We start from the raw sequence: 26,140 nt of genomic DNA on the forward strand, positions 1-26,140 counted from the left end.
TGCCTGTTTTCACATCCTTCACATGCTCCACAAGATCTTCAGGTGGTTCCAGATGAACACCTGAAGGTCCTCATCTCCAGCAAACTGGACTATGGAAACACCCTCTACTTAGAAATCAATGCACGCCTCCTGAAAAGACTACAAACAATACCGAAGTCAGTGGCAAGACTCATACTGGACCTGCCCAGAAGGACTAGCATCACACCCCATGTCCAAAAACTGCACCGGCTCCCGATTCAGAAGAGATGCCAGTTCAAGGTTTTGAGCCATGCCTACAAGACCCTGCACAACAAAGGACCAGCATACAGCAAAAAGAACATTCAGATCGCAGACACACCACGTATCCATTGAACAAACAGCGGAGGAAGCTCCTTTTCACACCTGGCAGCCAAGGCCTGGAACAACCGCCCCCTGCACCTCCGGAAACACCATGGCTCCAGCATTTCAGATGGGATCTAAAGACCTGACTGTTTGAATAATCAATGTCCATGCAGTAGAGAAAAGCTCCAGCACCTCAAGACCCTCACGGCTGATGTGCCATGCTCTATAAATGATTGATTGAATCCAAACTGTGAACAGTACTGCAGCCAACTGACTATGAAACAGATTCCTCTTTACATTTTAAGTTCCAAAAAGTTCTGTATGCAAAATCAAATAAGTTTGGGTTAAAAATTCAAGATCCCTTTGACCTGAGTGAAAACTTCCCAATTTTACATATTGTTTGCCTAGCATGTTATTCAGCATTTCACCATAAGTTCGATGCTTCCAAGACAGAATGAGTATTTGCAGCCGGTTGCCATCCATGGGAAAAAAATATTTGAACTGGGGAAATAAACCAGTGAATAGTTCTAAATAGCATTGATGAAAATGGTATAATTTGCATATGTAGATGTTACTTTGGCAGTATCAGTATGGACAAGAATATTGTTCTGTTTTACCTGGCTTAAGAAAAGTAACTAACTTACTAATGAAAAAACAACATGGTGAGTTCTTTTATGTCTATGATTTTTTGAACTGCAAACACCTGACGTCACCCATCTATGTAAGGTATTTCAACCAATGTATTCGTTCTCACTGTGTCATGTGATCAAGGCCCGAGGCGTGGCTGAAACGCGTCATGATGTCCATGCACTGAATTAAACACTAAGAAGCACCAGAACTGAGGTCCGTGTCCATGTTTGAATACTTGGATTGTGTTTGTTGAATACGGAATTTCCAGGATATATATATACATATATATATACATACATACTTTTGTGGGACCTTCAACACCCCCCAGAGGCTGGGGAGCTGAGCACACCTGGAGGATAGTGGCATTTCCTGAAGTTTTCTGCACTCTCTGTTTCTGCAAGTACACCTCTGTCCAGCCTGTACAGATTATTGGTATGATGTGTTGGCACTGGCAATATAGTGAGAACCCTACATGCATGATCACAAAAGATGCCCTCAAGAGACGCACTGCCTGTGTTGTACTTCCTATTTGGCACATAGTTAGTGCGTCCCCTCAGAGCCATTTTTGCATGTACACAGCACAAACACACAGGCAAAGATGTTCCGTACTTTGCATGGAGTTATAATCCCATGAAAATGAGAGGTGCTCAGTTCACATAATGTGGGAGCAAAATGTAATATGGAGGCACCCTGTAAGCACTAAAGCCCTGCAAACAGCCACTACTTCCAGAGTGCCTCAATATTATTCCTCCCCTAGATCAATCATTAGGTGATATTGTGTTTTCGTTTTAAGTGAGCTTGGTCATGGGCTGGGAGCCAGATTTGGAAGGTGTTAATAATGCTTAGGGGCACATTAGGATGGCGGGCGGACGTTGTCCGCCCGCCATCCTGTCGTAACCAGGGACCACCTGCCATAAGGGCAGGGATCCCGTATGTGCCATTAGGATGCGCCCGTCACAGTGGCGGGTGCATCCTGCATCACTAACATTGTGACGGGCGGAGCACTCAGCAACGCTTGCCACAATGTTAGGGAGGCATGTTGTGCACTTCCATGCACAACTGCAGGGGGTTACCATAGGTACCCCCCATGTGCACCCCCCCGGAGTCCCTGGGGGCCTGCAATGGGCCCCCCAAGCAGACTCGGCATCCCTTTCTGGGACGCCACGGAAAGGCATCTGTTAAGGCACATGCTAAAATGGCTGGCGGTGTCTATTAGACACTGCCACCATATAGAACCCTTTCCGTCCGCCGTGGACCCCCCAGCCATTCTAATGTGGCGGGGGGTGATTTGTGCACGGATGACGGGCAGATCGCCCCTGCCGGCCCGACGGGGGTGATTCGCCCGCCATCCTAATGGGGCCGTTAGTGTTAATATGTTACGATTTTCTTTTTTACAGGTGATAGAGAAAGTAACAATGTTGGCCAATGCAGACTTACCTTTGTGCCTATAAGACTGTTCACTTCGTTAAACACCGAGAAAGTTTGGAACACCTTTTCTATACAGTGAAGTTGAAATACTTATTTCAGCACGTTATAATTAAAGTATTCCCCAGAATGACTCTCTCTACATTTTCTTTATATAATGGGGATTTAAAACCAGCCAAATGCAGTGCCCTCTCTATTCCAATTATTGCATTACATGGTACACTGGTGGCTCGCAGAACGAAATAGTCACCTCAGGAGGTGTAAGGTTTTGACGCATTCCCAGGTTTACAAGTCCTTGCAGATCTGGGAATGCGTCAAACTCCATGGGTGTTAAATGGGGAAACCCTCCGCAATGCCCCTGGAATGCCTCCCTTTCGCAGAGTACAGCAATGCAGCAATTTGAGGTGCCTTACCTCACTCCATATCTATGAGGCCATTCAAAGCCACAAAGAGTGGCTTTGCCTTGCCTCATAAATATTATTTTCATGGTTTTCCCCAACTGAGCAGCACAAAAAGTGACTCTACAGCGGCACAAGAGGCTCATAAGTATGCCTCTTAGAAACAAGCCTTATCAAATCTCTTGCCAAACTCCAGGATTTTACCAACTTCCTTCACTAGTCTCACTCCCGCTTTCAGAGTTGATTGGAGAGGGAATTAAAAACAATCATGTTTCGGAGAATCACACCCCAGCATCTAACCCCGATCCACTATTATCCGTCCCTTTCCCTCAAATCAGCAGTAATAAGTTATAATCTTTACATGGTTTAGAATACAAAACCACCAGTAGGGCCATTTTTAAAGCTGTTTACAGCCGTAAAAGTGCATTTATCGCTGAGACGACCTAAATTTATTTTTGCCTAAAATGTACAATAGGATTTCTGACAGGTGTCAATGCATTTATTGCTGTGGATTTCTTCACCACAACTGTGGGGGACACTCCTTTAGTAAATCCCATGCAAGAGGTAGAATATGGGTGGGACTAGACACCGTTAGCCTTGTAGGATCTCTAGACGGTATAGGGGAAAGGTTTCATTACCAGGGAAATATTCTTTCCTGAAGAGAGGAGACATTTGTTTGGGTGTCTGTGTGTGTGTGTGGGCACAGGGTCTATTCCCTCTGTGGGCCATTCTACTCTATCTAGTATTGTGCACAGCGGGCACAGGAAACCAGACGAAATGCCACTGGCATACTAATGTGAATGTGTGTGAATCAGGTTCGGACAGAAAATAGGCCAGTGCCCCAAAATAAAAGTGGCCCCCATTAGCAAACCAAAAAAGTCCACCACATTTGTAAATCAGGCCAGTTTTGAACTTTTGAAGACACGCTATTTTGCGAGGTATGGAAGCCTGCATGCGTTTCCCTTTGCTTCAGGCGATGTTTATCATAATGTCAGGGAAATTAACAGTAAAAACAGACCCACCTGGCTATAAAAAAGGCCCCCAAATAGATAAAGAAATCGGCCCACACACTGATCTCGCCCATCTAGTATTGCCTGATTGCCCTATAGGCCAGTCAGACCAGTCTGTGAATTGCAAAAAGTTGGATCTGCACCTGTACACAGGCTTAGTTTAGTTTATTAAATTAGCACAGTTAATTAAAACCATTGCAGTAAAATGTCATCATAGCGCTGTAAAGGCAGAAACAAAGAAAAGCATCACATTTAAGTTTATATACATATTACTGGCGAGTACACATGCGTACTTTTAAGGGAACTGATTTACTACGTTCTTTTGTGAATTATCCCTAAAGCCTGTAATATTAAGTAATACATTTTGTGTTGCTATTTTAGCCTTTCATAACTTTATGATGCATTTTTAGATATGTTTGTAGTATTTGCCATTGTATGAGAATTGTTCCCGCATAACTGTTTGCCTCTGCTATTTTAGCCCTTCTTTCCTCTCTATGCGCTTTTCTGAGAGTTATATAATGACAGTAGAATGTCCGGCGCATCTATTAATGGCCTAGAGTCTGCACTGTGGGCCTCACTTATGAAGCTGTGCGTCACTTTTACGCCGCCGGTGCGTCACTTTTTGTGACGCACCAGTGGCGTAAAAAATGCGCCTTGTTGCGCCATATTTACAAAGTGAAGCATCTAGGTGGATGCGTCACTTTGTAAACCCCTGCGCCACATTATACCTGCGCCAGGTATAATGTATGCAAGGGGGGCGTTTTGACGTAAGAAAGGGTCATGGAAGTGACGCAGTGAAATCTATGAGATTTCACAGCGCCACTTCTAGGATACAAATGCCTCAATTTCTTACGCCTGCCTCACAGCAGGCGTAAGACTAATGCAGGCCCTTACACATGGGGCTTGCCCCATGTGAAAGGACACATTGCTGGAGTTGCGTCACTTTTGTGACACACTCCAGCAATGCATCACTTTTGCACCATACAGATACGTCATAAATACTGACGTATCTGTAACGTCTGATGCGTCATACTGTAAATATGACGCATCATTGGTGTCGCAAGCAGGGCGAAGTGAAAAGTGACGCATCGCTGTTTTCACGCAGCGAGGGGTCACTTTTCATAAATGAGGCCCTGTATGTCCATGGTGTAAGTTAAAAAAAATAATAATAATTTTTTAGTCACCTGTAATACTGTCAGAGCAGTATCTGTAGAACTGTTGAGCATTGCACACCATCCTTTCTAAAGCTGCCCTATAGACGTACACACTTTTTATCTAAGGACTGAATCATTTGGCAGTTTGCTTTAATAGTCTTTTCCCTGCAAAAGTCTGAAAATCGGATAATTGCCTGGGTAAGTCACCTCTCATGTACATCCGTCGTCAGCAGCCCTCAACTGTACTCCTCCGCAAATAAATTAACTTAACATTAACAAAAGCGAGCTGCCAACATTCGAGCTGCAAATGGCAGAAAACTGCCCTTGTCATCAGAAAAGACTGTGTGTAAAAATAACTTGAGGAAACCTGGAAGAAGTAATCCAAAATCAACAGCCTGTTGGTTTTCACTCTCATTATTGCAGATACTTTGGGAAGAATGCGGCATTCAGGTGACTGATGTTACATGTGATGGATTTGACATCTGAAGACTGTAGAAATATGGCTCCTTGCATGTTCGAGCTAGACGACGCCCTAGGCGTACAGCATTCCTGTCTATTTCAAATTACTTATACACAGTGCATGTGCACTCTGAAGTTAACCAGTAAGGGGCTGGCACATCATTCACTTTTGAACCGTGGTTGTTCAAGGGTCTGATGTTTAGGTTACCACCTTTGTCAATGCTGTAGTTATACACTTTCTGCAGTGCTGATAAGTGAATCTAAGATTTTGCAAATTCTTATGGTAGCAAAGACTGTTGAATGTGAGCTATTTTTGCACCTCTGATTGAAATGTAGACTTGGCTGTTTAGACAGAATATCGGAAACAAAAATATCGTGGGACTAAATATTGTGTCAAGAATATCGAAGACAAACATATGGGGAAGGTATGTTTCTAGAGGTAAGCAAAGTTTTGCTATATATCATTCCACATATATGTACCTTGACGATACGTATATCTTCAAGTTGTGTAGATGTGGAGTTAAGAATAGTAAATCTATACTTACCTATTTGCACTCACTGTCTCGATATTTTGATCCTCAAAAATGTTTGGGACGATATTCTGTCCACACAATATTTTTGTTTCCAATATTCTGTCAGTGGTCCGAAATGGGTTTTCAGATAGAACATCGGAGAAAAAAATATTGTGGGACAAAATATGTTGTCAAGAATATTGAGGGCAAAAATATTGTGACAATAAGTTTCTATAGGTAAGAAAATTGTTACTATAACTCAATATATAAGTACCTTGATGATTTATATATATTACATGAAAAGGTGCGTTTATGTGGAGCTAATTATAGTAAATCTATACTTACCTATTTGCACTTACCTTCTCAATATTTGGATCCTCGATATTTTCGACACAATATTCTGTCCACACAATATTTTTGTTTCCGATATTGTGTCAGTGTTCCGCACCTGTACACCCTTCTGTTGTAAAAACAAATACACCATATTCAGATAGGCAGGATTAATTTTACTCGAAACAAAACCTTCTGTTGTGCAGCCATATTTGTCCTTCATACTTACTCTAACTCAAGTTTGCTCTTGCAAGAAAGATTTGATTCCCGGGCATGTGAAAACGGTTAGTGATTAGAGTAAAGCCATTCTATATAGTAGCTGGTAAATTTGATAGTCATGATGTGTTTGGTTAACTTATCAAGTCTTCAATGGTACTCCCTTTAATCTGCGAACATTTCCAGGTAACTCAGCAGCAAATTAAAGGGGAATGGTGGTGTAGATTCCCTTCTCAGTTGAAACAGGACCTCACTCACAAATCAGAATTCAGAATTGTGGGGTAAATACCAAATTACTGCATAGAGTAATAACCTCATGGGGCAGTTACTGCTGAGAGTAATTTCCCCTCACCTGCAATTTTCCCTGGATTTATTTTGCCAGGAAAAATCTGGTAAAATTATTCCGGGGAAAAATGCCAGAAAAATGCAAAAGGTACAGTGATTTGTGCATATAACGCCAATATCCCATGTTATGCCTCATTCGTACCTGCAGAACTTAAAACAGGTGTCTTTTACTACATCTAGGGGCATATTATCAAGCATAAGCGATAATTATCGCTACGCTTGGTTAGCGGCTATTATTTTAACGCCGTGCATCGCCTATTTTTATCGCTTAGGAGCCTTGCTATTATCAAGGTTTATCTCCTAAGCGATAAAAATCGGCTGAAATGCATGAATATTGCTGAAAAGTCAGCAATATTCATGCATTACCGAGCTAATGCTCTTAGCCATGTTATCCACCTACCATTGGATAACATGGCTAAGAACTGCTCTGGCCAGGCGTTAGCTTTTGGAGATATTCGCGCTTAGCGCGAATATTTCCAAAAGTAGGTAATAGGAGATAGCGATGTTAGCGACTGTTTCCAGTCGCTAACATCTTGGCATGCCCACTTTGCATGTCATTAGCGATAATTATCGCTGACATGCAAAGTGGGCCTCAAGATCCTCGCTATCTCCTACTAGCTGTCGCTAACTGGTGTTAGCGACAGCTAGGTAATAGGGCGATAAAATTATCGCCGCTTTAGCGGGAAAAATTCCAGCTAAAGCGGTGATAAGGCCCTTGGTAATATGCCCCCTAGTGAGTATGACACACTGGGAAGAAGTTATTTGCCAGCTGCTGTAATTATCCCCCAGTTTTTGCATAACTTGGAATTCTGGCCAAAACGTAAAATTTTTATTGACATTTTTTTAAAACGAATTCCAGGTTAGAAATTCAAGGCACACAGGAATGACTTACTCCACATAAGCTTTCTTTTCAGTAGTCTTGATGTGGCTCACCAGAAACTCTAGGCCTGACATTTGTTTACAGTCGTGATCGGTACTAATCCTTTCCCCAGGATTGGACTGTCTCGACTGTGAATTGCCTGCAGTCAGAATTGTTTATGCAGGATTGTGCTCTGCCAGAAACGTGTCAGTTAGAAACCTTTTGGAGTTAGAAGGCCTCAGTTAGGAATTGCCCCTAGCTATAACTATTTCCACCACACAACTAGATTCAGCATGTGCACAGTAAGTAATGAATCTTGAACCAGTGTTCGTACGCTTTCAGCACACGCCCATAGCAGGCAACATGACTTGATGTGGTGAACGCTCAGTCCTCTGATCTTCTTTGATCTGCAGGTAACTAGCTCCAAACTCCACAAGACCAACTATTTTCTTCCATCTTTCTCAGGTCGATCAGTTGAAGTTTTATTAAATTAGTTATTCGTGGAACTTGTTATTTACAGCACTTACAAACCATAAAAAATACTGTATTGTCACTACAAAAAATGCCTGATTTACAAAGATTTTGCTAAGTAGGTGTCACTCTTGCAGTACCCTTGGCTTCCTGAAATTTAGAACTAAATCAGAAGTACTAGAAGAGTAAGTTACAGCAAAAACGTAGCAAATAGGGCTCTAGTATGCTGTATTCAAAACAAGTAAACCATACAGTACTCCCCCACAAGTTCCATGAAACATGTAAACCCCTTCTGAACCTTAACATATATGTAAAACTTAAATAGGTCACCACCTCCTCCACAAGTACCACCTGGACCCCTCCACAATAACCCAAAACTATGACTTCACTGAGGACTATGAAAGGCCTGATTGGCAGTAAAACTCAAGGCACCACATTAGTAATGCCACGGCAAGAGCCAATAATGATGTTGCTTCCTTACAGACACTTGGCTTCCAAAACTTTCCACCCTGGCTTCAGTAAATTTATCCAGACAGATACTTTCTTCTATGCAAGAACATACACTTGTGCCTAGGTGAAAGATTAGCTTTTGTACGCATACCCTGTATAATTGTAAAGTATCATAACATGTATTTGTAAAACACACTTTCACCTGTAGGTATCTTGGCACTGAATAACAGATGTTTATTGTTACCCAACAGTACTAATTTTCTCAACCTCAGATGGATGAAAGGCTGAGCAGACCCACTGGGATTTGAACCTGTGACTATGAGGTCGAACCAAGGCCCCTGCAGTGGAAGCATTACTCCACTAAGCCACCAGACCCAGATGGAAAATAAGAGCCCAATCCACTTTCAGACATTAAGGAACATCTAAGGATTGGTCTACTTTCATCCTCTCCACCTGCCTCTAATTTCTTTCATGTTATCATTCCAGGGCCACCATTTATTCATCCGCCGATATTAAACTTTCTTCCCTCCTCGACAGTATACTCAAATATGGTACTTCTCCTGGGTCACAATAAATTCTCTGGTCCAGTTCTATCCCGTAGAATACCTAGTTACTGAGGGACTAGAGCTAAGGGATTTACACTGATCACACACAGGCTTAACACTGCCCTCATCCTCATGATTACTTGGGGGTCCTCACTATGCAGGTTTTAGAAAGTGATCTAGTTGCAGCCCTGACTTCTGTTCCCACATATACTCAGAAAAACATGGAGTTATGTCCTGTGTGGTAAATATATTTTACCGTCTGTTTTTCCGTATAATTACTGACAAGTTAAAGAATAGCTCAATCAAATGAGAGGCAGAGTCCGGGGTATCTGAGTCATACGGGCTTTAATAAGGATGGCTCGAGCCATGGAAATCAATTCCATCAATACAAAGGAACGGGGGCATATACAATGATGGCAAAAGAAGTTCAACGATTTATTAACAGTACATGGCATATATAGTAAAACTGTATAATAGTATTGCATATAGGAGGCGTGTCAAGTGAAAAGCATATGATAAGAACACATGTGCGTAGCAGAAAGGCGTGAAAGAAGGCGTGTAATAGGCGTACACGGAGGCGTATAATGCGGACGTAATGTAGACGTCACTGAAAGTGTCATAAGTGGGTGGGTGCACAGAGGTAATCTGCAGAGTCAGCAGGAAGTGCGGATGCGCGCGCAGCTAGCATGACGTGACATGGTCGTGTAACTGGGGAGAACTTTAACACGAATAGAGGAGACAGAAGTCTGGGATGTCAGAACGACCTGGACCTATAACATATCTAGTATCTCGTGTTTGGAGGATGTATTATCTGTAGTGAAAGGTCTCTCGGGCAGAGGCTATTCTATACTGAACGCTAGTGCGTGCATATGTATCTACATGTCTACGTGCGGGGCCATGGGCCTACTATGGCAACGGGAGCAATGAATTATCTAGTATGGAGACAGGAGGGCTTGCTCTTTGCTCTGCAGCCGGGGAGATGTTTACCTAAATCACTAGACAGGAATGTATTTTCGAGGAGGCTGAACAGATAACTTGAAGGCAAAATACTGTCTTGGCAGGCAGGCCAGGTTGAGCCAGGCACCGCTTCGCTTGGCAGGAAGTAAGGCAGAGGTCAGGGATACGCGTCCATGCTGCAGCTTTCAGAGGCAGAAAGCAGAAAGGGTTCGGAGACAGAAATCAGGGCCTAGCTCGGCAGAGCCAGGAAAAACGAAAAAGTATACCATGTAAAGACGTTGGCATGGCATGGTTAGGAACTGAATTATCGATCCATTCATGGTGGATCTGAAAGAGGACATGTTAACGTTGGACGCAAATGTATTTGCGTCTTCATATTCGGTCATGGAGGGAAATTACATGTACTTAAAGCACGTACATGGAGACGTTGGGGTAAACGTTAGGGGACATACTTGACCATAAAAATTTCAATTACCTCATTCCCTCCTTGTCCCCTACGTTCCCTTCAGGATACATCAATCTTCATGAGTCCATCTATCTGTTCATATAACATCATTTGCTCGTCTTTTTTCAGACGGGAACTGGAACGTGGACTTGAATGGGGAATACATGATGTGGCGCACAAGCCGCAAATCGCTGGCCCACATTGCAGACATAGACAACAACTGAATACTATGGCCAATGCAATTCCTAGGAAGGATAGGACTTTCCATCCCCAGGCTGATATCACACTCCAGAGCCAACCGGACCAAGTCCAGGAGCCTGGATTCTGGTGTATCAGATGAGCTATTTCATGAAGCCTGGTGATAGCTTTGTATACTGATGGCGCGTTATTTGGAATGAAAACACAACAACTGGATCCGATGACTCTAAAAGCCCCGCCCCTATCTGCCAGGATGACGTCAAGGACGAGACGATTTTGAAGAACAACAAGTCTCATAGCAGACTGCTCCTCTGTTAAGTTGCCCAAAGCAGAAGTGGTCTCATTCACTACTGCTTCGAGGATTCTGGTCAATTTACGTATCAGTTTACTATTCGAGACAGTGCCTAGATAAGGAAAGAATCCTTTATTGAAATCTGTATATTGTTCCCATGTGGTTTCAGTCTGGTCAACTATCGGGAGATCTCTCTTGGGTCTATCACTAGACGATAAACTGGAGGTGCATTTGGATCAGTTCGTTTAAGAATCGGAATGATTGGGGAATTACAAATATTGGAGTCAGTTTCTACAACTACTCCTTGAGCAATAAGCTCGTCAATGATTTTCAATAAGGCTGCTACAGCCTCAGGTGGCAATTTGTACTGTCGGATTCTAGGCAGAACAACTCCTGGCTTGAGTGTGACACGATATGGTGTAATATGCATACACCCTACATCAGTGGGGCCTTGTGCCCATAAATGCTGTGGTACATTCTGTAATAGGGGATCAAAATCTCTCAACACATAGCGACCCTTGAAGTCACGCAAAAACAGTCTCACTCCTTCCGGAGAACAACAAATTACAGCTCCTCGAGCCTTCAGCGTTTTAATACCAAGCAGATTTTCTGGACATGATTTCGTAAGCAATAAATCTGTAGTACGGGACAATGGACCAACTGCTAGAGGAACTGGTTTCGATACTTCATTAACAATAGGCTTTCCTGAAAATCCAAGGGAAACATTCTGTGAGCCTGAGAGGGGTGCCCCTGGAACCTCGTCATGACTAATGGTAGTTCTGCTTGCCCCTGTGTCAATCAAAAATGTTCTGTCTTTTCCTAATACCTGACTATGTACATAAGGACCTTCTTGATCTACAGGAATCTCGATGAGAGGCAAACCTACTTCCCTCTCTAGGCCGTTTCATGAATACTGTTGGTAATCTGGATACTCTGACTGTGCATACTGGTACATCTGCTGTGTAACATGCTGTGTTGCGGCAATGGGCTGGGGCTGTGGTACCGCAACTGTCTGTTGTGGAACATGCATAGGCTGTACATTCTGCGGAACATGTTGCTGGACCTGATCCTGTCTAGGCGGACGTGGTCTTTCTTTCGTTTTACCTGTAGCAATATTGTGTTTCAGAACAGCACATTCATTTATATAGTGACCTGGCTGTTTAAAATAATTAAAGTTCCCTTTAACAGGAGCTGTTGAATGACTGGACTGGGTCTTACCCTTTTTCTGACCATCAGCTGGAACTGACTGAGCTACTAAAACTTTCATTTTCGTGTCTTTCATACGTCTCTGTTCATGATCATGTTCCTCTCTAATTCTGTTCTGGTGGTACTGTAACATTTGTAACATTTGGGAAGGCGTATTTGCTTGCCATGTACTCTCGACTTTCAATACACGGTTCTTAAGCTGGGGTAAGGAATTCTCGACTAATTTGGTCACAAAAAGATGTGGGTATGACTCGCTACTCGTTTTCAGACCACTATTAATAATAAAACATTTCTCGAATCTAGAATAAAAATCACTAGTGTCTTCGTCTTGTTTCTGCTTACAGGCTGAGATTGCATCCCAATCCTCTTTCTTAACTGTCAGTAATCTAGGCAAAACTTGTACTAATAATCCTGGTAATGCTTTAGTTTTCTCCCCAAGACCTAAACCTGGGGTACGTGTGGTTTCTTCATCTTCTAATTCATTCCAATTAATCTTTTTATCTCCCACCTCCCTTTCCTTCTCTTTCAGTTTCTCGTAAATCCCTGCTGGCAACAATACTTTTAACATTTTCATAATATCGGGATACGTGTAATCTCCCATCAGTAACATGTCTTTTATTTCACAGTGGAATCCTGCAGGGTCTTTATCGTGACTAGGTACTAGCTTCTTCATTTCCAATAGTTCCATTTTAGTCAAAGGAGTGTATACGAATACACGTTGTAACGTGTTATCTGCCTTCATAATTGGATGTACTTCTCGTAAGGGATTCTGTCTGTCTAGGTGATATGGTTGTCTTACTGGGGGTAGAACTGGAACAAAATGTGGAGTTAGGAAAGTTCTGAATTTGTGACGTTGTTCTAGAATCGTATTAATCAAATCAGTACCTAGGCCTCTCCATCTTTTCAGGAGCAAGTCGTCTAGTAAATCATATAAGGGACCTGGATCAGAATGCTGATTTTCATACTGTATGATGAGATGTTGGATCATGTACATAGCAACTAATCGCTGTTCGTCTGGGGAAAGACTTAAAAATGTTTGCGCTACTGCGTCATCATTATATACGTGGCTATCACCAGCCCACTGTACTGCGGACCGTGCCAGTTTCTGTTCATGCATTGTATGAAGTTCATAGTAACCTATTCTTTCTTTCAGTATATTATCGGTCTGTTGGAATACATGTTCAAGAGAACATAGTTCTGGAATTGGGGAAAGGAAACGTTTCTTGTTTTCTAAACGAATGGGTCTGTCAAAAGGATACTGTTTAGGAGGTTTCGCTCTACCTACATACGCTATCATGTCATGAGTCGCTGCTGGCTTCTCTGGTTCTTCCTCCTCTGAGGACTCTTTGTCGTCTGACTCGGCTGCCCTATCAGCAGTCTGTCGTGTATGTATGGCTACAATTCTTTACGGATTTTTCTAGACATGCTATCTATACAATTCTGTTTTTCATGCTTACAATCTGCAATATTCTGACTCCATCTAGTCAATACATCCATCTCTTCTTGAACATAGCCTGGTCGATCTCGGTCTCTTATCAAACAGTTAATCAAGAATCGTAATATTAACCCTTGTGTCTCAGTTTTCTGATATGCCATGGCTTCGCGAACGCTTTCAGGACCTTCTCCAGTCTGAATAAAATGATATATTCTGTCTAGATGGTCGGACATTCCTGGTAGTGTAATCAAATAATCTGCTGCACGTCTTACACGTATCGAGGCTAACATCATGACCCCTTGTTTGCCTGGTACGGGATCATATCTACAATCTGTAATATATTCTTTAAGCTTTTCTGCAGGGGTAGCTTTCGGGGTACGCTGTAATGCCAGTTCTCTCATTGTCAGTCGATGTACTGGTGGCGGGGTTCGGTGGTGGCCACCTACGGTACCTCCCGAAGCGGAAGCATGGGCATAACCTGATTGTGGTGTAGCTATTGCGGTCATAGCAGGTAGAACAGGTACATGGGTTGCAGCTGTCCCAAACGGATTATGCGGACCAGTAACAGGGGGAACAGTGGCAGGCGGACCTGTGGCAGGTGAAGTGACAACCTGCACGGGAAGTGGGTGACTTGGAGGGGTCGTGACCTGGACTTGAACATGCTGTTGTGCAGGCAGTTGTGCATTGTTAACGGGCGGTACGGTTACATTGGTATATGCTGGAGCTGCACCATCTAAATAGGAAGAAAGGAAAATATCTCCTGCAGACTGATGGACTTTAGTTGGAACCAATGGTGGCGGTAAATTACTTGGCATTTCTGGGTTGGCCTTACACAGGCCCTCGGTCAGAAGAGGATACATGCCATTAATTAGTGCATTTCGTTGTCGATCTAATTGTTCTGTTTTAACTCGTTCAGCTTCTTCTAGTAATTCTTTTTCTCGCTCTTTTTCTGAATCTTCACTATGTTTCTCTGCTTTTCTGAATTCTTTCTCTTTCCTTCTATGCGATTCTTTACGCCACACTTCTATGGCATCTTTCTGGGACTGTCTGGCTTTCTTTTTCCATAATGCTTCTTCTACTCTTATGAATCATTCAGCATCCCGTGTTCCTGAAAAAGGCCATCTATATTTCTCGTCTAAGTGCTTAGTATAATCGACCCATAAGTCTAAGTACAGTATGGCATCTAAGCCGTGCTTGTGGTACATAAAGTGCCCTGGAGTGTCCCTAGGCGGAACAGGCACTGCTTCTTCGAGTATCCCTTTCCTAGTCCCTATCCGACGTAACTTCGGAAACAATGGCATTTTGGCTTTGACTCGAACACAATAAACACAGTAATAGAAAGCAAACAGTCATTCATACCACAACATATATCACATTAAAACATTTTGAACAGAAACTAGACAGTATCTAGTACATAAAACACAATACTTGGAATCACGTAAGATAATGCTAGAAGACTCAGATCACTGAATCACTAGATGCACTGCTAAACAGTACAGACCGGTCCCTTAAAGAGACACGTCATACCGCGCTCACCTAAGTGAACACGTACGGACCAGGACTGTGTACCCAGACCTGTCTTGATGCGTCCCTAGCAACGGTACTCACCGGGAGCAATACTTGAACTGGAAGGCCTCGGACCGGACTGGACCTCGACTTCTACGATGCCTACTTCTGCTGCGCATGCGCCTCGAAACAGGTGGGCCTCTGGATACCTCGGACACTGCTACTCTCGGCTGGGCTCTGGTCGGGATCCTCCGCACTCCTCACCGCCTCGTCTGGATGTCGACCGCAGTCTCCGTCACCTCCGTAGGCCTGAGGGAGATACAGGAAAACCTGCAGATGCGCATAGGTGTCCGTCACGGCTGTGGCAGGGGGCAAGGCCTGCGACGCATCGCCGGCGCGTGGGGTGGGGGAGGGGTCCCTGTTCGGGCGCCAAATTATGTGGTAAATCTATTTTACCGTCTGTTTTTCCGTATAATTACTGACAAGTTAAAGAATAGCTCAATCAAATGAGAGGCAGAGTCCGGGGTATCTGAGTCATACGGGCTTTAATAAGGATGGCTCGAGCCATGGAAATCAATTCCATCAATACAAGGGAACGGGGGCATATACAATGATGGAAAAAGAAGTTCAACGATTTATTAACAGTACATGGCATATATAGTAAAACTGTATAATAGTATTGCATATAGGAGGCGTGTCAAGTGAAAAGCATATGATAAGAACACATGTGCGTAGCAGAAAGGCGTGAAAGAAGGCGTGTAATAGGCGTACACGGAGGCGTATAATGCGGACGTAATGTAGACGTCACTGAAAGTGTCATAAGTGGGTGGGTGCACAGAGGTAATCTGCAGAGTCAGCAGGAAGTGTGGATGCACGCGCAGCTAGCATGACGTGACATGGTTGTGTAACTGGGGAGAACTTTAACACGAATAGAGGAGACAGAAGTCTGGGATGTCAGAACGACCTGGACCTATAACATATCTAGTATCTCGTGTTTGGAGGATGTATTATCTGTAGTGAAAGGTCTCTCGGGCAGAGGCTATTCTATACTGAACGCTAGTGCGTGCATATGTATCTACATGTCTACGTGCAGGGCCATTGGCCTACTATGGCAACGGGAGCAATGAATTATCTAGTATGGAGACAGGAGGGCTTGCTCTTTGCTCTGCAGCCGGGGAGATGTTTACCTAAATCACTAGACAGGAATGTATTTTCGAGGAGGCTGAACAGATAACTTGAAGGCAAAATACTGTCTTGGCAGGCAGGCCAGGTTGAGCCAGGCACCGCTTCGCTTGGCAGGAAGTAAGGCAGAGGTCAGGGATACGCGTCCATGCTGCAGGTTTCAGAGGCAGAAAGCAGAAAGGGTTCGGAGACAGAAATCAGGGCCTAGCTCGGCAGAGCCAGGAAAAACGAAAAAGTATACCATGTAAAGACGTTGGCATGGCATGGTTAGGAACTGAATTATCGATCCATTCATGGTGGATCTGAAAGAGGACATGTTAACGTTGGACGCAAATGTATTTGCGTCTTCATATTCGGTCATGGAGGGAAATTACATGTACTTAAAGCACGTACATGGAGACGTTGGGGTACACGTTAGGGGACATACTTGACCATAAAAATTTCAATTACCTCACCTGGCAGATAAGGGCCAGTAGGGGATGAGGGAACAGCTGCTCCACTGGAGACGTGCAAGCCAGTTTCTTCATCTATGGGAAAGAAATGCAGCTTCTCATCAAGATACAAGTGTGGCCAGTCCACAACCAAAGGCAACACAACGGAGCTACAAGCTGTGATGAAATAGTCCACAAGAATCAGCGATCATGCAGTTAAAAAACAAAAATGGGGAAACAGTAAGACCAACACTAGGCAGAAAAGGGAGTGATGCAGTAATTTAAACTTAAAGTAAATATATATTTAACTTCACGATGCTCTCAGTAAAAATTAACCTAAGGATGCTAGACGAAGGGCAGAAAATACTTACTTTGGCTGTAGGCAGGAAGAAACGAAGATTAGTTGTTTGCAGTAGAGGTTTCTCTGTCAAGATAGAATCTCTCATTGGCTGTGAGCTTTCTGCTTTCATTGGTTGTCCCTCATCTAGAACTCTTGGGAAAAACAGTCAATTTGTGTTAACTTGACTTCTGTGAAGTTAAAGCAAGATTAGACAGCCCAATAGGAGCCCCCGGTACTGACCATATTCCATATTCTTTCGGAGCGACATCTCATTGAAACATGATGGAATATAGTTAAATATTGCACTTTGTCCTGTATTTTGTTACATCACTTATAGGCATCACCTGTGTCTAGAACTTTCAGATTTTATTTACGAAGTATACAGATTCATTTGCTCATTAACATAGCTGTTTTCCTTGCATTTTGAATACTTTTGAATATATTGCCAAATTAGTTCAGTAGAGGCAATCAATGTTATTGCCAGAAACTAAACTATTCAGTAGTATTTTGGCTTATTAATTTCTTTAGAAACCTCCTGGAAATCAGGTTTGAAGAATTTAAGTGTGATAAGTGATCAAATATAAATACAGCTCATTGGTTTAAATTATGTCATCATTACATAATGAGTGATAGCTTCTTGTCACTGAGTACTAAAGCATGTATGCTAATGCCCAAGCTAAAGTGATTATCAGTGATGACTGATGCCGCCACATGCTGCTGAAACACTCTGCCAGTTTTACGTCCACTGAGGGGGACCTTATTTCCATGGGGCATTTCCATGAAATTGAGATACACCACTTCTACTCACTTTGATTTGATACAATGTTGTTGTTACACTACCAACGGTAGAATGGTTAACACCCACCCACTCAATGAAACCTGATCCTTTTGCGAGCTGTATTAGACTGCTGCAGCTGGGTGAAGAGGGGGCGGTCCTCTTGATTGCTGAGCGAAAATTGCCCACCGTGGAGTAAAATTATACTTTCAGACTTTTTCACTGTCAGACGACGCACAGCAAGAGTTTGATAAGTAATCGCTCTCTTTCTGCGAATTGCTGATAGGTTGCAAACACTTGCCTCTAACGTCACTGGGGGGCTAAATGTTATGTAATAATGTTTATGGAGTCGAAATTGTCACCGAATCTCTGCGGTGGCAGTCATTGTTCCTTTTTTTTAAAAAATGGCCAAATATTCTCAAGTTCTCAATCAAATAGAGCATGTGGTAAAATCAGACAAAAAAAACTCCCCTGCTCAAATATAATTTGAACTAGGATATGGCTGAGTTTTTAAGGCTTATTTACGCTTTTGTGGAGAAAATGAGGGATAACAGGCATAAGATCTTTCTTTTGCAAATTTTTTAGGGGAGTTTAAAGTTGTGAAACGACATGACAGGCAATTTCACATATTTGTGTTTTTAATTCTGGGTTGCTTTAGAACGTGTTTAGCTTTTCCCTAGTAAAAAAAAAATAATGAGGGGCCGCTTAGGCATACTGCGGCACTAATGCTATTCAGCAGCCATCCATCGTATCCACTTTCCTGGAGTTTTTACCAGACTGACCTCTCCCTCCCTACCATCCTGCTGAAACCTCTCTGAAACACATCTCACACTTCCCCGGCTGATCCCCATACATCTTGGTGTCCATGGGAGGGTACTGCATTTTACGTGTCATTTCTTGCACCAGGAAGTCATGCCTGTGGATACCCTGTAGCATGAAATTGTCATAGAAGGAGGGCATACATAATTGATGGAAACTGGTAAACTAGGTCTTCTAAACACACCTGGTCTCTTTCTGATGCTCTCCTTTTCTAAAACTTAAAGCTGAAACCCAAAGAGGAGCAATCAAGATTAGCACTGCACTCCAGTTCAGAACAATGCTGAAAAGGTCTGCTCAAATGCGCTGCTCTGTCCCCTTAAAGTGCTCTTGATGAACTTTCACCCAAGGGTATCTTGGTTCTGAATATTTTTACCCAACTCAATGGTACTAATTTTATCGTGCTCAGAAGGATGAAAGGCTTGACCAGGATTCGAACCTATGACCATGAGAGTGAACACAGGATACATTAGTCCACTGAGCCACCAGACCCAACTTTAATATTAGGGAATACCCTTTTAGGAGTTAATTTACAGTATATTGCTTTCTTGGCATGAATGTGCATATTAAAAACCAATTTGCTTCGAAGCATGTATTTTCCTGGCATAGGTAGGAACCCACCAGCACTAAATTGTATTTACTACCTGTGGTAAAATAGCACTGCAAACTGTATTGGCAAAGCCAATTGATCTGGCCTTTTGGCAAACTTGTGTTTTTTATATATTTATTTATACAGGTATTTATTTTGAAAAGATATGCAATAAGCATTGAAAGTATAAAAATATTGAAATGTAAAAATGTTACAAAAAACAGGAAATGAGACAAATCAAAAATAAATTAAAAAGCATGACATTAAAGCGAAATAAAAGCGTTGATTGGCCTACGAGTTCTGGCACTGAAGGGGACTAGTTTTTAGGCAGATGTGGACTTGCAAAATGATGTCACTCACTGTGAAGAGACAAAGTGGTTGAAGTAAGTGACCCACTGCATCCATACTGTATGGTGGACAAAATATGGAGTGTGTGTGTTTTATTTAATAAGAATCTCACTCTTGTTTGATAATATTTATTGCCACAGTGGTGACCATTGCTGCTATTTCTTATTTATTAATGTTAATAGTAATATTTACTATCATGCTTTGTTTCCAGTTGGTCCGATTGTGCAATGAAGGAGCTCGAACAATGGAAAGGACAGAAATGATGTACACAATTAACTCGCAGTTGGAATTCAAAATTAAGGTACATTAATATTTGTTTGAAAGGGTGTAAATGGAGCAGGTTGTATTACTTGCAAACTATCATATTTGCAAAGAGGTTTTGGGGGAGAAGGTGAAATGTGGCCTAAAGGGTAGCGCTACCGGCTTTGGAACTGGGGAACCAGTTTTGTGTCCTGGCATAGGCTTACGTCTTGTAATTCTGGGCAAATTACTTAATCACCCTGTGCCTTAAAACTCACTGAAAAATAAATCTGATCTTGTGTAATGTAATGTGGTGCTCTAAGCAACAGGAAGGAACATGTTGGACTTTTTGAGAGGTCATATTTACCATTCACACTCCAATATAAGCAAATGCAGGGAAGGTATTTGACTTCAGCGTGGTTATATTTACTGTTCCCACTCCAATCTAAGCAACAGTATGAAAAGTGTTGGACTCTGGAGAGACTACATTTACTATTCCCACTCCAGAGTATGTGAAAGTAGGAAAAGGTGTGGACTTTGAAGGGTGTCGATTTACTATTTCCTCTCCAATCTAAGCAACAATAGAGAAAGTGTTGGACTTTAGAGGTGTTAGCTCTACCATTTCTACTCCAATTTGAGCAAAAATAGGGAAAGTATTTGACTTTGGAGGGCTTAGATATATTATTTCCAGTCCTAAACATTTTATAAAACAATTAAATACATATCAAAAGAAAAATATGTAACCATATTTAAAATAAACTTTTTTTAATGTATTACAGATAAATAAAATTAAATGTAATGCAAACAAAGCAAATTTCATAATGGAAAATTAATGTAAAATATTTAAAATAAATACACTTCCCTCCCTACTACACACAAAACCAACAGCAGACAAAAATAATAAATAAAGCATTTTTAATATAAGATTAGTTACCAAATAAAAATATATATATATATTATTATTAAATTAGTCACAAAATTGAAGAAATAAAATTCAAAACTTAAATACAATGTTAATTTTTGAAATATTACATTTATTGATAAAACAACAAAAAATTAAAATAACAGTTGATAAATGTAATAATTTACATAATTATTAACTACTATCTTAATTAACATGAAACATTTATTACTAATAAAAGACAATAAGTTATATTTTAAATGACTTCCCACCCCCACAAACCTGAAAAGACACTACTAAATTAAAAATTAAACTTTAGAAAACTTAAATTGCACATTAAAAATTGCAAATTATACTAAATAATTAAAAGAACAATTAAGCAATCAACAAAATAATGACTAAATAATTATTGTATTTCACATAAAAATAACTAAAAAAAACAAGTTAAATTTAAAATAAATTCCCATCCTAATCCCCTGCAAACCAAACAACTGACTGCAAAATTAAATATGACTAATAAAATGCAAATAAGTTAATTACACATTAAAAATTACAAACTATACTAACACAACAAAAATAATTTTTTATCATAATATGCATACCTAAAATTAATGACTAATGCACACCAAATTAATAAAAACAATATGAACACAACTATATTAAAGAAAAATATATTTATACATTTATTTAAATGATGATATGCTGAAAACATGGATATTCTCACTTCCTATATTCTGTCCCACTAGATGTTTTACTTCTTATTTTTGACACAATATTCATTCTTGTTCAACAATATTTTATCAACCATATTTTGGTCATTCAGCTCTCTTAATTAAATGTTGAGACAGTGTATTTTTTCTGTGTTGTGAAAGAAGGCATGGAACTGTGGTGATATATTTAAAAATACATTTAAAAATACACTTGCAGCTTCAGATGTCTACCCTCCCAGGACCTCTGCAACAAACTTGGCTCCTACTTTCATCTCAAGATCAAGTCCCTCTATGACAATTTCAACAAACAGAAACAAGACACCAACACCACACCTACCTCCAGCAACGCCAGCCAGCCTACCACCTCCGCCTAGACCCCTGTACCTACAGAGAATGCTGCCACGACCATGAAGAGCATACACTCAGGCACCCCACGGACCCCTGCCCACCGTATATCTTCCACAGAGCCACCATAGCACCGGAACTACGATGCACATCAGCATCACCTTCAAAACCGGCACTTTCCCAGACGACTGGAAAAGTGCAGAAGTTAAGCTCCTCCTCAAGAACCCCTCCGCTGACCCGACACACATCAAAAAGCTACGAACCCATCATGCTCTTCCCTTTCGCAGCCAAAGTCACTGAGAAGATCGTCAACAGCTAGCTCACGAATTTGATCAAAGCTAACTCCATCCTCGACTCCTCCCAATCCGGACTCCACAGCAACCACAGCACAGAGACCACCCTCCTAGCCACCACAGATAGCATCCGCACTCTCCTCGACCAGGGCCACACGGCAGCTCTCATCCTACTAGACCACTCTGCAGCCTTCTACACCATTTCCCACTGCACTCTCACTGCCAGACTCCATGACGCAGGCATACAGGGAATCGCCCTTGACTGGATCCGCTCATTCCTCACCGTTCCAACACAAAGAATCAGACATCTGCCCTTCCTCTCAGAGCCCACAGAGATCATCTGTGGAGTACCCCAAGGATCTTCGCTCAGCCCATCGTTTTTCAACATCTACATGGCCCCCTTCGCCCCCATCGTCAGACAGCATGGACTAACCATAGTATCCTACGCCGACGACACCTAGCTCATCTTCTCTCTCACTAAGGAACCCAACACCACCAGACTCAGCTTCCAGGAAGGAATGAAAGACGTTGCATTCTGGATGAGCAGCAGCTGCCTGAAGCTCTGCTCGGAGAAGACAGAAGTCCTCGTACTCGGATCTATCCCCTCTGCATGGGACAAGACCAGATGGCCCACCACCCTCGGCAACCCCCGCACCCACGGACCACACCCGCAACCTCGGCATCATACTCGACTCCTCCCTCACCATGACCCGACAGATCAACGCCGTCTTCTCCACGTGCTTCAACACCCTCCGCATTGTCTGCAAGGTCTTCAAATAGATCCTCCCCGAATCCAGAAAGACCATCACCCACGCACTCGTAACCAGCAGATTGAACTACGCAAACGCCCTCTATGCCGGAATCAACAAATCCCTGCTCCAAAAACTCCCGACCATCCAGAACACCGCTGCCAGACTCATCCTCGGCATCCCACGACAAGACCACATGACCCAGCACCTACGGGACCTCCACTGGCTCCCCATCAAGAATAGAGTGACCGTCAAGCTACTCACTCTCACCAACAAATCCCTCCTCAACTCCGGACCCCAATACCTCAACGAAAGAGTGTTCGTCTACGCACCAAAGAGAAGCCTCCGTTTGCCGACCTCACCCTTGCCAAAACCCTTTGCATCCGCAGATCCAGAACAGGTTGAAGAGCCTACTCCAACATTGCGGCAAAGACCTGGAACGAACTCCCGCTCAGCATCAGACGTTCCCCCACTGTCCAAGCTTTCAGGAAGAGCCTCCAGACCTAGCTGTTTGAGTAAGACAGAGCTACACCCCCCTCCCCCCCCCCCCCCCCCCCAGTGACTTGAGACCCTCACGGGGGAGTAGCATACTTCACAAATCCCTGATTGATAATAATGGACAAAAACCATCTGAAGACGAAATTGTGTGCTTTTTAACGTCCGAAGATTTGATAATGTGGTTGCTCACTTAATGAGTTATTATTCTGGTTTTCTTTTTGATAGTATGTGATTTAATATTCATTCATAGAGAAAATGTATTCAGTAAGCGCAAAGGTTCATGCAATCAAATTTTGAAGCAGTACATGCATAAACACATTTTGAAACATACCATTCGATGTAGCCTCCCAACTGGTATTCCTGCCTTAGGTCAGAAAACATCTTGAAATTGCCCCAAATTGCATTCTTAGAAACTACCTCATTATTGGTTTCAAGGGCGTTATTGCTTTCTGTGAACAAAGGACCTGCGCAAGCAGCTACCCTGTGTAATTATTGATAGAATGTAGATTAAATTATAAATAGCCATTGGTGGGATCACAGATTCGTGTCAGCTCTATTGAACATATCTGTAATAAAAGATGTTGGTGATCTTTTAAATTTGCAATCGTAAATTGTGTAGTACTTGATGTTGACACCAGAGTGCTTTTTATATTGCATTTTCCATTTATTGCCATTGGAATTGTCATAAATAGCATGACACATAGCACATTAAAGCTGACCGGTTTTATTCACAACATATTCTTGTATTTATTATCAAAGTCTAATATTCGATAAAATAATTCATTAAATTGCAGTTTTATTTATTATATTTTTTTGTATGTTTTTCGTTCTTAGTTACATTTCTGCTCGAAGTGCATTAAAAATATATATCGTTTTGAGGGCGCAGACCAGAGATAATATACATCATACAAGAAATAAAAGTGATGATTTAGTATATTACTTTAAGAAAATGAAAAGAAACTAAAGAAACTCACGAAAAAAAAGCTGAAACATCTAAACAAACATAAACCCCGAAGCATGTTGCTTAAAACTATGTTGATACCCTTTTGTGTAGGAACGATAGATCTTCTAAAATGCTTTTCAGAACTACAGCTGTTTGCAGCTGTCAGGCACATACCCTGTCTTCTATATTTTAGCAGCTGGTATGTACTTTGTCAGCTGTCTGAAAGATAATAAACCATCAATCACTGACAACCGAGTTTTACCCTCCCCACAGTTTAGCGCTAGACCCAATAGTAGTCTTTATTATTGAAATGAGAAACAACGTTTACAGGAACTTTCTCCTTGCCTTAAAGTCATTAATTTTAGTGTCAATAAACAATGTTAGGGTTGGAGCCTAATCTAAAATAATAGACTAAATTCATAGTCCTAGATTGATGCCAAGAGAGAACGATTTTTCATCTTTCCACATGGATTTCCTTTCACTTCTAATAGTTTCACTGTTTGAGGTTACGTGATACTTTTTTCAGTCTGAGCGTTCTCAGCTAAATATTTTTATTATGTGATTTACTATTGCATGCTTCCATAATAAACGGGTTCCTACGTAGAGCATGTTTATACTAATATATTGCATTTATTTTATATTTGTGTGTATCTTTATGGAGGAAAATAAATATAAAGAGATAAACTGTGAGGACTCATTATGTTATGAAGCCACGAAATGCCCTTAACTCAAATGATACTAGTTCTACAAAAAGATTGTGGAATTTGGCGACCTGGTAGTCATCAATTGTATTACACTGTGCCCACCTCACCCAGGAAGCTAGTATCCCTAAAGATGGGTATGTCCTCTAATTAGAAGCCCTACATGAAGAATTACCCAATGGCCATATTAAGCTATATCTCCACCATTAATTTAACAAAGAATAAGTAAGCACGTATTGCCCCAAAATTGGGAAAGCTCCTTGATGTTAAAGAATATAGGGGCATATTATCAAGGGGGTTTATCTCCGCTTTTTTGGCTTTAAAAGCCAAGAAAGCGCAGCTTAAATTATCTCCCTATTACCTAGCTGTCGCTAACACCAGTTAGCGACAGCTAGTAGGAGATAGCGACCATCTTGGGCCCCGCTTTGCATGTCAGTGATATTTATCACTAATGACATGCAAAGTGGGCGTGCCAAGATGTTAGCGACTGGAAACAGTCGCTAACATCGCTATCTCCTATTACCAACTTTTGGAGATATTCGCGCTAAGTGCGAATATCTCCAAAAGCTAACACCTGCCCCTGAGCAGTTCTTAGTCATGTTATCCAATGGTAGGTGGATAACATAGCTAAGAGCATTAGCTCGATAATGCATGAATATCGCTGACTTTTCAGCGATATTCATGCATTTCGGACGATTTTTATTGCTTAGGAGATAAACCTTGATAATAGCAAGGTTCCTAAGCGATAAAAATCGCCGCAGCTCGGCGATAAAAATATCGCCGCTAAACCAACATAGCGATAATTATCGCTAGTTGTTGGTAATATGCCCCATAGCTCCTTGATGTTAAAGAATATAGAACCCAATCATGTGTGCACTCTTTAAAAACAGGTACTGTGGGATAAAGTACTCCCTGCCATACTTTACCAAGATATTGGAAATCATCACAAGATTGTGACCATATAGAGGAGGAAGATGAAGGCTATGTTCCTTTGTAAGGTCATGGAACTCCGAGGTGACTTGGCATATCCTTATGATGTACAGCAGGTTGTACTTTACTCCTTATAACACAAGGTCACAACATCACACATTCCACAACTGCATAAATCCATGGTG

General features: G+C 41.8%; 1 protein-coding gene across 1 annotated transcript in view; it reads left to right on the forward strand.

Annotated features, from left to right (window-relative positions):
- ARHGEF26 (Rho guanine nucleotide exchange factor 26) overlaps window positions 1–26,140 on the forward strand; it is a 452,167-nt gene that overhangs the window by 233,404 nt on the left and 192,623 nt on the right. The window contains exon 10 of the mRNA XM_086944113.1: window positions 19,857–19,946. Coding sequence (XP_086800239.1) covers window positions 19,857–19,946 — 90 coding nt within the window. The remainder of the gene's footprint in view (window positions 1–19,856; window positions 19,947–26,140) is intronic.

Source organism: Lissotriton vulgaris, chromosome 11, assembly GCF_964263255.1.
Source record: "Lissotriton vulgaris chromosome 11, aLisVul1.2, whole genome shotgun sequence".
Lineage (NCBI taxonomy): Eukaryota > Metazoa > Chordata > Amphibia > Caudata > Salamandridae > Lissotriton > Lissotriton vulgaris.